Source organism: Dromaius novaehollandiae, chromosome 24 (assembly GCF_036370855.1).
Source record: "Dromaius novaehollandiae isolate bDroNov1 chromosome 24, bDroNov1.hap1, whole genome shotgun sequence".
NCBI classification, from domain to species: Eukaryota; Metazoa; Chordata; class Aves; order Casuariiformes; family Dromaiidae; genus Dromaius; species Dromaius novaehollandiae.
In genome coordinates, this window is record NC_088121.1 from 4,569,414 (window position 1) to 4,582,592 (window position 13,179).

At 50.8% G+C, this 13,179-nt stretch overlaps 1 protein-coding gene across 6 annotated transcripts in view; it reads right to left on the bottom strand.

Annotated features, from left to right (window-relative positions):
- Positions 1–12,090, bottom strand: part of AGRN (agrin) — a 145,791-nt gene extending 133,701 nt beyond the window's left edge. For all 6 annotated transcript variants that reach the window (XM_064525507.1, XM_064525509.1, XM_064525505.1 and 3 more), the window contains exons 1-2: positions 11,884–12,090; positions 2,065–2,326 (exon numbers count right to left, since the gene is read on the bottom strand). In XM_064525507.1, the coding sequence (XP_064381577.1) occupies positions 2,065–2,326; positions 11,884–12,075 (454 nt within the window). In that variant the 5' untranslated portion in view covers positions 12,076–12,090. The remainder of the gene's footprint in view (positions 1–2,064; positions 2,327–11,883) is intronic.
- Between the last annotated feature and the right edge of the window lie 1,089 nt (positions 12,091–13,179).

Below are 13,179 nucleotides of genomic sequence, written 5' to 3' on the forward strand. Positions count from 1 at the left end.
CAGACAATGACCAGCCTCCAAGAAATGGGAAGAGGAAAAGCAATTCCACTGGATACTATAGGAAAGGTGGGTTTATCAAGGTAAGTGAAACAGCTACCAAGTTAAGTGAATGCTAAAATAAAATAAGAACCACTGCGTCTCCCCCAGGCAACACTTTCTGACTTCTATCAAAGATGGTAGTCACTGAGAGTTGCTTCATTTTTGTCATTTCTCAGCAGAACAGTTCAGACAACCTATCCACCGCTTCAGAGAAATAAGGTTCACCTTACACGGGAAATTTTCTGCAGGCTGTTTCCAGCCCATTACAGTCCTCACTCTCCCCAGACCAGCCTGCTGTCCTCAAGCCCTCAGGCAGTTAGGTTCACCATATTTCAGCATGCCAACAGCATCCTGGTGAGCCACTGGGAAGAGGTTCTTAATTAGTTAAAGGAAGCAAGCTGTTCAGCAAATTAACTTCAGAGAAAACCAGAGTCCCAGAAAGAATCAGCTGCTACTGGCATCATGAAAGGCTGTTAGTGGAGGAAGAAGTGAGAGAGTGAGTGTGTGTGTGTGTGGGGGGGAAACGCACCCCATTTACAACTGCATGGACCTGCAATTTAAGTACATATGTACAGTGTCTCTCTTGCAAAAACCTCTCAGAGGCAAGCACCTCTTGTGAATCACTTTGCTGAACTAACCCTCTCCCAGCCTTCTAGATCAGAAGTTCGGTCATTTACCTCTCCATCAGCATTCACAGCTGGAGAAAGGGGTTATGGCCTCTCCTCTGCACATCCAGAGAGGAGGAAGGAGCCAATCTGCATGTTTATCTGTTATCTGTGCAGAATTCCTGCATTCTTTCCCTTGTTTACTCATCTGCTCTCAGGACATACTGGGACACCAAAGAGCTTTTGGGGCACTTTTCCCCCCACGAGCTTGGAGCTCGTGCTGGAACACAAGACAAGCGTAAAGGGAGGAAGTGAGAAGCCAAACAGGATGCTACGGAAGTATGTTTTCAAGGTGGTTGGGCAACAAGTAGAAGAAACGTCAACTCTCCAGATCTCTTCTCCATAGACGCTTTATTCCACATCTGGAGGCCTAAGACCCTATGAGATGCCTTCCCCTCAGCTCTTCCCAACAATCCTGTAACATCCACAACAGAACTGTTAACTCACCCACCCCTTCTGTCCTGGGCCTGCAAGCGGTCCACATGTTGCCCCACAGACAGCTACAAGTCTGCTGCTAGACGTCTCTGCGAACAGTCCCTGCACCAAGAGTCACCTCAGTGCACACTTATTCCAGTAACATGGCACAACGTTACAACTCTCCTCATCTGAGCACTTCTGGAAACAGACAAAGGCCTAGGAGAGATTACGCACACAAGGGATACTGGGTTCGCCAGGACAATACAGATGTGCAAATCATATCCCCCAAATTCACATAGCTTCAGGCACAGTGCCTGCTGTGCTTGCTTCTGACTTAGGTATACCCTGGAGGGGCAAACTTTACCCCTAAGGAGAATCTGGCCGGCTTCTCAGAACCCTGCAGGAGTCTGCAAGGCTGACTTACCAAGGAAGGCAGGCTAGGGTTTACTAAGATGAAAGACAGGTTTTCACCACAGAGTTAGCCCACTAACTTTGTGGTTCTAAAGCTACAGGAAAATTTAACTCGGGTGTGAAGAGACTTATTCTTCTGGTACTGCCTGCCAAACGTGTTAGGACAAAACTTTGCAGTGGGGATACTCCCACCCCCATTAGACTCTTTGCAGAGTAGTCTGAGAACCTGCATTAAATCTGAAACGAAAACAACAACAAAACACTCTGCTTGGCTATACCTTGGTTGCAATCACTGCCTCTAACAGCAAGGTCAATGCCAGGCATTTTCCCATGATAAGCAAGTCCACAGAGTGGTATGACTCCTACCCCAGGCATATGTAGAATGCCACCAGTGGGATCACCTGGCAATCAATCATTTACAGGTTAAGAGTATAAGGTGGCCAACAGAGCCAGGGCTCGGCCGATGCCGCATCTGAGCACTCAGAACACCCCAAGTAAAGACTGACAGACACCCTGGTTGCCCCAGCCTCACCCTCCACACAGTGCTCCACCTCCTCCAGGTTGCGCAGCGTTATCCGCATGAGGCTTGAGTTCAGCATCAGCTCGTTGCGGTGTGCAGGCCACATGTACTGTGGAGCAGGGTTGACGAAGAAAATCCGCGTGTCCCCAGTAGAGACTTGGTTGTCACAGATCAAGGGGTCCCCAAAGCCACCAATCACCACTTTGTTCCCACCATCCAAGAGAATCTCATGAGTGACGATGTCTTTGCCTTTCAGATAACGCCAGACTCTCACCTTGAACAAGAGGGAGAAAGAACACGTGAGACCACTTCACAGCCACAACCAGTGCCCACCAGCATCTTCCAGCCCAGTTAATTTTTAATCACCTTGTCACAAGATACACAGGAGAGTAGTTCAGGCTGGCAAAGCCTTCCAGCAGAGCTAATTTCATTAGCCATTCCTCTAAAATCCACACAAAGTGTCAGCCAGGAAGACCTAAGCACATATTACTGGTTTTGCACTCAACTCTCCAATGCAAGCACTCAGCACTCCTTGCTGGTTAGCCAGCACCTCCTCCCCCTCACATAAGCTCATGTGGGAGTAAAGGGGTGGCAGCCATCTGTGTCCCAAGGGGTCCCTCAGTCATGCAGGTGTTCCAACAAGGGACAGGCACCCACCGTTCCCCCTGCGCACGACTCTCTCCTCTGCATTGGGACACACTGTCTTTGGCATCCAAGCCCCAGGATTTGCATTTCATTCCTGCCTCTCCTCTCTTGGTAGCAGGCTCTGGCCCTCAGCCAAAGACAAGTGCCTGGCCAGCCCAGTTACTGCTGTGGGAGGCTCAAAACACAGCCTGATAAAAAGCTGCCCCTCACCAAACCCTCCAAGGAAGGTCATCTTGCGTCACCTCCCTTGAGGCCCATTTCCCCTGCAGTGGCACACTAAAATCCCTCTCCCTTTGCTTTTTAGCATCAACTACTGGGGAGGCCTTGCCTTCCCCACCCTCAGCATAAACATTGAAAAAGGCCCTGGTGCAAAGGATATCATGGGCTGACCTGACTATTCAAAGACTTACTGTATCAGTATCCCCCTTCCTTTGTTCTGGCCTGAACAATGCTCCAGATAAGCTGCTGCTTCTCAGCAAATACTTGAGGGACATTAGGAGACAATGCTGCTACAGGGAGAGGCTGGAGACTCAAAATGGGAGATCAAAAGGACTACTGCATTGTAAAAGGAGGGGCCCAGCACAGAAGGCGAGGTGGGGGTTGCCTTCAGGGACACACCAATTGCAACTGGCATTTTCTGGGCACTCTGGAAAAACTAGACATCCTTAGATTGTCATCACAACATGACAAGCTTCAGGTCACAGGACATGTCTTTGGACTGCTTTAAAATTCTCCACACACTTTAAAATGGGCTGGTTCCTTTAACATTAGCCCATTGGTTTTCTGCCTACATCAAGTCCTACGCAGAGGTCCAGCCAGCCTTGCTGAACAGAGCCCAGCAGTGGGCAGGGGACCGCAGCTTACACCAGGTCTCAGGGCAGATTCCCCTCCATGAGCTGCCAAGATGCAAGGGGCTGGCAGCACCAAGACTTTCCCAAGAGGCTTTCCTCAGGGCAGTCTGTTCGCAAAGCTCCACGTGCTGCAGTTGCTCTACACAAACCCCAAGCATCTGGCCCAACCAGGACACAGAAATGAGATGACAGAAGAGGTGTGAGCAAAACCAGGGCAGCCCCTTTTCCCACTGCCTTCTGTGACAGTTCTCCAGGGACACTGATGTCTCTCCCTTCTCAGAGGGATTGCGGAGCAGGGGGCATGAGACACCCGAGATTTTATCCAGGCTGAAACTTGTCCCTAAGGCTAAAACCTCATCGACTCTGAAGTTAGTGTCACCCTGAACTCTACCTCTGAGGTTTAGAGGTAGCCAAAAAAACACCCACACAAAAACAAAAAACACACTTCACTGCTGTCAGCCTTCTTTCTCCTGGGCAAGGTCACACTGGAAGGGAATTGATTCAACTCATATCCAGAAAGGCTGCTCAAGAGTTTCCTTGGAGCAAAAATCCCTACTGCTGTTTTGGCCTGCACACAGGGCTACTTCACGCTGACAATGATTAAGACAGGAGACGCATCTAATCGACCTGCCCCCCCCCCCCGATATTATGCCCCTAATATCCATTTGAGTTGCCCCATGACCAGCTATGGCAGGGAATTCTGCTTTCCGAAAAGAGACGCTGCACACAGCCAGGGGAAGTTGGCAGAGACTTGACAGGGAGGAGAAGGGGGGGGGGGGGGGCGGAAATCACAACTGCCCTGGTCCTGCCCATGACTAATAAGGGATCACTCCTGCCTTGGACACTTGGACAGAAGTGAGACCCAACTCACCCACTGCTGACCCTTTCTACATACATCAGCTGTGAGCCCGTTCTCTGCAGATGCAAGGCATGGGGTCAGTGATATGGCAGAAGCCCTATCATCAAGTGCCATGAGCAACATCCCCAGGGGAGCATGCAAGCCTCAGCCTTGCCAGAGGAATCCCCCTTCTACTCCCAGGCAGCATCGTTCAAGGTGACAGACTCCAGCTGGTACGATTTTCCCAGAGAAATCCTGACTTGTAACAAAATCTCAGTGGCTGAAATGCATCAAGGGAGAAGACAACACGGCTGGCAAACCCACACAAAACAAGAAAAATCCACACATACAACCTCCCCCTCCCCAACTTTCAAACAAACATTAAATGCCAGGAAACCTCCAACTAGGAAGGCTGCACAGCTAAAGAAAGTACTGTCCACCCATCAGGGAGGCGGCAAACATTGACACAGGAGCTTTGAGAGGTGGGTAGGAGACTGGTAGGTTGGACAAATGAAAGAAAGGAGTCTCCCAGCTCTGACAAGGTACCAGTAATTTGGGAGGACAAGAGGCAGAGCAGATGACTGCCTCCTATAATTTTATAGGATTTGCTGTTTGAGTGACTTATGCTTCCTATAAATGACTAAAGAAAACTTTTGCTTTAGAAGACTGGGTTTGCCAAAACACATGGATGATTTGGAAGTAGGAGCCAGTTTCCCCTCAGGCATCCTAACTTCAGAAAGGAAAATAAATCTTGTCCATAAGAAGAGGGCTAGTTCCTTCCTCCCCTCTCTCTGCTCCCAATAGTTCTAAAGCAATGTCTCCCTGGATCCTCTGCTGGAGAGAGCTTGCTGTTGGCTCATCCCCCTGCCCAAAAAAGGAGAGATCTGCACACAGCTGCAAGTCAGCTTCTCCCTGGTGCCACGCTCTCTGCAAGAAACTGCCCAAAAGAAACCCCACACAGGAGGAAAGAGGCAGCCTGAAGTGAATGGTTTCTTGCACAGAGGGGACACAAGACATGTTCTCATCCATTCCTTTGGTTAGAAATCCCCCTGCTACTGCAGTCCTATTGCAGGAAAAACATGAGCATAGAGCAGATTCCTCTGAGGGGAGCCAGCAAGAAGCACAGAGGCAGGTCTGCAAGTTGTACGTAAGAAGAACAGCTCAGAGAGCTGCCTGAGGTCTCAGCTCAGAGCAAGGGCAGCTCACTAGCAAGCATGGCTACTCTGGTGTATGGGTATTACTGTGACCACAGGAATCCCCTGCCTGATGTGCTCAGCGCATGCTTTATCACGTTCCCCATCAACATCCCCCCTCCTACACCAGCCTGAGGGCCTGGTCACCTGCATTCTCCCGTTGTCTTCGCTGCCCGAAGAGTACTTCAACTCACATTGTGCCAAGCACCAAAGCAGGTGGGGAAGGGGCAGTTCAGTGATAAGGGGGCTCTTGATCCCCTCCCTGAAACAGGCATGCAGGTGTGTACTTTAAGAATGCAGTTCCAAGGGGAACATGGGAGAAGTATGCCCACATGCATCTGGGGAGACAGTCCTTGGGGAACACCAGGAGGTGGCTGGGGAAGGCAGGGAGGATGTGAGCTGTTTGCACTAAAGGCCCTATGCTTTGGGGGGGGGGCGGGGCTTGTTACCTTTGAGGAGGAAAGTACGGAGCAGACATTATCCCACTCTGGAATGAGCCATTCTTAGTTATCTGCAACAGCAGCTCGCTGGCCTCTGCCCTGCATAACCCTTCAAGGGCACTGTGCTCCCATACAGACTTCTCTGAGACTATGCAGGAAAAAAAAAAAAACACACCTCATACTTTGCCAAATACCTCCAACCTGCTACTCAGTGACTGCAGAAGAAGCAAACAAAGACCTGAAACTGCAAAGTTCAAAGAAGAGGATTTAAAAAAAGTGTTGGGGACTAGGGGGAATGCAAGCCTTGCAAACTTTAATCAGTCTTGTAATTTTTTTGAAGCCCTAACTCCAGAATTTCAGGAGGGCTTAGCACTCCCTCAGTCCTGAAGGAAAAGCTTCAAGGTCCACAGTGATCTTGAGCCAAACTCCTACATACTGTCTCTGTCAGGGCTGAGAAGAGGCAGCTGTACATGCTGTGGCAAGGGAACAGGTCATTGCCACCAGCACAGGAGCAAGCAGGCTTAGGTGATACTCTCCTACTCACTGCCAGAGCCCAGCACAAAATTCACCCGTCAGGTGGGGAAAGGGAATGGATTTAGTGTTGCTGGCACTCTACAGGCACAACTGAAGAATAAAGCTTAGGGGGGTAACTGTCAGATCCTCCTACTTCTCACATCTTCTTCTTAAGGGCTGTAATATTTGCCTGCCTTGAAGGACTCTGGACTGGATGGGTCTCAGCTCCCATCCAGCCCAGCAGGCCTACGATCCAAACAGTCACTGTGTATTACTGAGGCAAGCCCTGTTCTCCTGCATATTTCAAATCAAAACTATCCTTGGTATAAATACCACTGTGACAGCCCCTCTTTGGAAGCTGTATATGGCTCAGCTGCCCTGAGGCACCAAGAGCTGGCCAAAGGGTGCTGGAGAAAGATGTTTTACTCAGGTGTGCTAGCCCTCGTTTGGCCTCCAGCATGACGGGAATTAGCTCCCCTTGAGCCAGTGCCAATGCCACAGCAACCAAAGGTCAAGAAATGACTCACAGGCTATTCATCCCTCCCCATACAGCCCAAATCCAAGCTGCTGTAGCACTGCGCAGTCTTCACTGGCAGGCAAAAGGTGGGCTGAGAAAGCAATGGCTTCCAAAGCTATTTGCACAGCCTATTTCAAGCCAAGAAGAAACCTGCTTCAAAAGCCAACTGCTCAATTGCATGCAGCCCTGCCAGTGTGAACAGAGAGAGATGACAGCCAGCCAGCAAGCAGAGGGAGCATCAGATGGCAAGGAAGGGTAGCTGGGACAGGCAGCTGTCTGTTCTGTCCCCCCACAATCTTACAGGATCCCCGTGTTCACACATAGACATCTGCTTCACTACATGCAGGCAGTGCCACATGAGGCAGCCACCTTCAAAGAGCCAGTCTGGTGACACCTGCAAACGTGACACCTCAGATGAGCCAAGGGTGTAGAGAGCTAAGGAACACAGCCTGCGTGGCTTTAGTACAAGTCTGAACTAACACAAGCCTCCTGCTTCCCCACCCGGGACCAGCTGTTTCTCCAGTCCCCCACACAGCAGCACAATTCCCTGCGGTTGCACTTCTCCCCACAGTCAAGTTAAGACACCTTCCTTTAGCAGCACCAGCCCCACCTCCTCTTCCTTCGGCAGGAGCAGCCTGAAACCCGCAGGGCAAGAGCTCATGCTGCAACTAGGCGAGGTGCACAAGCAACCAGGGCAGAAACCCAGGAACACAAAGGAAACAAAAGGAAAAATGAAAGACACAGGCAGAGTGCACACCCTGAGGCTTGTGCTGAAAGATAAACTGGGCATTTTCAGTTAGGTCTAAGGAGGCAGAAAGACTAAAGCCTAGCCCCTCTTCTGAAGCAGATGGTAATTTGAGTTAATTAGCATGACTTATAATCTTACATCATAGAGCCAAGCCACAGCATTCACAAGCAACACCACAGCCCATGAGTTTTCTCCCCACCCTTGTCCTCTGTAACAAATGGATGTGAAGGCACCAAAGACTAAGTGATTACCTGAAGGGCATCCCATTCATCATTACACACAATTAAGACTTCTTTAGTGGTGACTCACTGGCTCCATCAAGGGATAAGAGAGAAAGGGGAGAGAGGAAAAAAAAATTAAGCTAGAGCCTAATTCCAAAAGGTCCCTTCCCTACAGCAGACTCACACTTTCACCAAGAGCACATAAAACACTGGATTAAGACTGTTTTACAAGACTCCTGGCAGCTGGAGGGAAGCAGAGTAAGAACAGTGAAGGCTATTTAAGCAGATCCTTGCAAGAGCATATTTTAAGTGCAGTACAAAACCAGAGAGTGAAAGGGTTTTCCAGAATGCCATGGGGGTCCATCCCACAGTAGGGAATGGGACCGCCTCTGCAGGCATGTGGAGTGCTGCCAGGAAGATGCTTTAAGAAATGCGAGCTCTGGTCTTGTTAAGTACCTAGGAAGAGGAGGAAATACCAGAAGAGTCTCCTCAGGAACAGAGCTGTTGCTCTCAGATTGAAGTAAAAAGCGTCACCCCCTAGATTTCAGCAGTCCTTGAAGATGAAGGGCTGACAGTACTGGTTAGCATCCACTCCGCTTGCATCTTCACACACGACTCTGCCAACATCCCTCCCTCCTGACCACAGGTTGTCCCTCTCCCCTTTCTGCCGCTTTACACTCTGTGCTGTTTCCTGGCAGAAGCCAGCTAACCTTTTCTATGGGAACTAGCAGAGCAGCAAACCTACCATCCCCAGATCCTTCCATATCCAACCCTGGCCCCCATTATCCCCCAAAATACGGGCTCTGTTTGGAACAGGATCCACATCCTTCCCAACACTTCCTATAGAGCATATAGGACCTGCATTTGTCCTATAAATAGGAGCTTCCTTCATAAGTATCAGATCAAACCAGAATAAGGCACACTGGAAGACTCAAAAGCAAGAAGAGACAATGACAACACACAGGCTGTAAATAGGATGAACAGAAACACACCAAGCTGTGGAAGAACTGCAAGTTCAAGGCTGTAGTCAGGAGTAAAGCATGAAGAGCCCTGGTTCTCATGCCAAATCACACTCCTGGGAGAAAGGACACATTAGCAGGTTTCAGATTCAGTTTTAGGAGCTTCATTAGTCTGTTCTTCATTAATAATAATCTGTTCTAGTAGCAAATTAATGGCTGCTAGCTATTTAAGGATGTTTATCTAACATTAAATTCACATTTCTCTTGGTTGTAATGTGCTTATCTTCATATATCAAAGGTTTCAGCTGGGAGGGTTTAGAGTTTAACTAGAAAGAACAATACACTAATGCAGCACTCACAGGAGTCTGCCACAGCTATTCACATGCCTGCTCTCTCACAGACCACCCAGCACCAATAACATTCAGTATTTTGGGTGTGGGCTCTAGGTAACTCCTTCCACACACTTGGTTCTTGCATTTCCATTCAGATAAAGAACAACCTGACAGGAGATAACTGTGGTATTTGGAGGTAGCCTCAGGGTCTAAGGAACAGTTACCTGAGTTATTATAGTGAGGATGCATTTCCTCATGAGCTAACCAGCAAGATGAGTTTTGCACCTTGACTTGTTTCAGCTCCACAAGGCACCAGTGCGGGCGAGAGAGATGTTGAAGCCAAAGGTCAGCCTGTCAGGTTTAGTGCTGAAACTACCCTTTTACAATCTAGCTGCTGGGGGTGGGGGGTCCTTCCCCTCCCCAAGATCCACAAAGCCAACATGCAGGTTTGTCTCATCCTGCATCCCAGCATCAGCAGAAACCACAGTAGTTTCCGCTACTTTGAGAGATCTTAGACACAGAGTGAAACAGGCTAATAGCTGCTGCAAAATGAAGCATTTAAGTCATGAGCATTTTGCCTCTCACAAGGTTGAGAGAGATGTTGATCTATATGCTTTCAGGCTCTCAAGACTCCAAGTCCCATTTTGAAACTTTTTTTCTGAAAAGACACTATAAACATACCATACAAAGTTGCACAGAGAAAACTCTTTATGTAGTTAAATGGATTGAAGAACTGGATTAAAGAACAGGTGTTTAAGAAAATTGCTAAATATCACAGCAGGGCTAGGACAGACAGCAACACAGCTGCAATGAGAAGGGATGGGCACTTCAGCTGAAGGTAGGAGATAAGGATTTTATCCTTTCACTTTTTTTGCGGGACTCCAGTACTAGAATCATTCCTTTGAGGCAGGTTCTGGCCTTCAGGTGCTATTATGACACTAATAATCAACAGAACTCAAATCCTACGGTTAACTGTGGAGTAAGCAGCACAAGCCTTCTCCAAAGCACTGCTCAGGATAGCTCAGAGGAAGTTGCGAGAGAGAACCTCTTATCAAACCAAACAATATAAGCTACGCTTCACATAATGCCACCACCTGCAGTCCCACTTCCTCCCAAGCTGCTCGTATTTGATGCACCCCTCCAAATGCAAAGGTGCTGAGCAAGCAATTTGACCACCACAGCAGCACAGACAAAGCAGTTTTCCTAGACCAGAGTTCTTACTCTGATGCAATAAAATGAAGTCTGAATTTTATGCTACCAGACACCCTGCTATGTGTCTGCAGTGAGAAGCAAGAGACCAGTTCCTCAGGTGAGCATTTCTGCCTTGCCCCTGGCCTTACTGGGCCACCTCCTGTCTACTTACATTACAACTCTTGCCCCAGCATCAGGCAGCCCACATCCATTCAGCCATATGTGCCCCAAGCTGCCACAGGACACCGGCTGCTCACAGCAGCTTATTAGTTTTCTGTATAGCACCCAGGATGTGCCAGACACTTTGCAAACATAAGGTCTCTGCACTAGCCTGGAGGGTCTGTGATCCAATTTACAAGAGCAGGGTGCAGATTGCACCATGCAGTATCACAAGGGGCGGAGTGGTGGAAGGGAGCATGAAGCAGCAGGCACCAGGGGGACAGACAGAAGCTTTTCAACTGGTTTATTCAGCTGAGAGATTCTCCAGAACACAGGGCAACACCATGGTGTAAACCGACCCTTCCTCTGCACGAGCAAACCTCTCCCAGCAACATGCTGCTGGGCATCACACCAGGCCCTGCTTAGCACTAACTATGGGCAAGGACCACAATACTTTTTAGGAAGAGGAGAAGGGACTACAAAAAGGGGGGGGGGGGGGTGGAATCAACTTAGCTGCAAGTCCTCACAAGCAGGATTCCTGCCCTGGAAAGGGTTAAGCCATATAGCACATTTTCTGACAACCAGGCAGATGGTATTTCAGGTTGCTCAGTACTTTGCTGTCTCTCAGCTTCCCCCCCCTCACCTTTGGTGGGGGGAGTAACACAGCCAGAGGCCAGATTCACAGTTAAATAACAGCTTGGGCTAGAGGTACTCAAGATACTGTTAAAGTAAACCAGGAGATATGCTTACAGCCAGCAAGCAGCTCTGAACACCTTCTGTGGCCGGCCTAAGCCCTTCCAAAGCAGAAAGTTGGGAGGGAGTTGTGCATGACGGAAAGCAGGGAAAAGTCCATAAAAAGCAACCTTAAGAGATTCCCCTCGAAACAGCCGTTGGAGCTCTAACGGGGAGAAACTCCGCAGTCTAAAAATACATAATTACATCCCGAAGCTCCAATTCATACAATAAGAAACACATGTTCCTGCCTGAAAAGGAGCCTGTCCCGATGTGAAAGTTTTCCTGTCGCACACGCGGACACGGGGGAGCCGCTCGCTCCCCAGCGCCGGCGGCTCCGCGGGGCGGCTCCGGGCCCGCAGGAGCCGGGACAGCGGCCCGGCCGCCGCCACGCACTTGCTGCGGCGCGGGGCCCGGCGGGGCGGGCGGCCCCTGCCCCGGCCCCGCCGGCGGTGCCAGGCTCGGCCCCGCCGGCGCGGCCCGGCCCCTTACCTTGCAGGAGTAGGTGTGGTGCACGGGGTCCACGTTCATGATCTCCTCCACGGTGCCCGTGAGCACCACGTTGGCCTCCTCCTCCCGCCGCTCCAGCTCCCGCTCGGGGCACGTCGCCGCGCCGCCGGCCAGCGCCAGCCCCAGCGCCAGCAGCGCGGCCGCCGCCGCCGCTCGCCCCTGCCGTCCCCCCATGGCCCGCCGGGCCCGGCGCGGCGCGGCGCGGCCCGGCGCGGCGCCCCCTTCCCCGCGGCACCCCGACGGCGCGGGCGAACAAAGCGGCCCCGCTCGCACGCAGGGCTGCCGCAGAGAGAAGGGCTACTTTTGTTCAGGGAGGTGAAAAGCAGGAAAGAAAGAGAGGGAGGCAGGCAGGGAGGGAGGGGAGAGGAGGGGGGAAGGAAGAAAATCGCAGGAGGAGGAGGAGGAGGAGGAGGAGACAGCTTTCTCCCAAAGCTGCGGTCGGGAGAAATGCTCTGTCCTCTGCCTTGTCCGCGTAAGAAAGCCTGGAGATTTGCATGCAATCTGAATTGCTGATAAGAAAGGAGCGGGGGGTAGGGGAGAGAGGAGGGAGGCAGCCAGCCCTGCTCCCGGCTCTTACTGCGGAGCTGCTGAGGACGCCACCCCCAGGAAAGGGAGCTCACATCAGGTTAATGGATAATCAGCGCGCCAACGTGATGAGACTTTTAAAGGTGTAGGGATCTCTGAACAGTGGCAGCTTGCTCTCTTGCCTTCCTCTCTCATCTCAGTGGCAGTTGCTCTCCGGTCCTCCTCCCCAGATTCCCCTCCAGGACACCCACTCAGTCCCCTAGCACAAACGCTGGGAAGCGCTCCGATCAATGGGGCAACCAAGAGCTTAGTGCCTAACCCTCTGCCTCACACCTCCTGGCAGTCACAGGGGGCAAGCCACTGTCCAAAGAGCAAGCAAGTGTGGAAAAAAGCATACAGAGACACCCCAGCCAGAGCACACCCCACCGCCGCACGCACACCTCCGCAGGCCCAGCACAGCTGCAGGAGGACTGTCAGGGCCAGGTGCTTCCCCACTTCCACCCCTACCATCCACAACTCACCATTGTTACAGACGGAAACAGAAGTTATTGTAGACAAGCTGTTTTGCAGGTACTGCTTAGGGGTTAGCCTTGCAGTGTCCCTGCTGTAATGGCTGTTCCCATTTTCCAGATGGGGAAACTGAGGCATGGAGAGCAGGGCAAGTCCTGATCCACAGGGCTCCTACAAGCACTCAGTACCGACACAAATGAAGCCACCAGTGCTTGCTCCATTGCTGTCTGCTAAGACAATTAG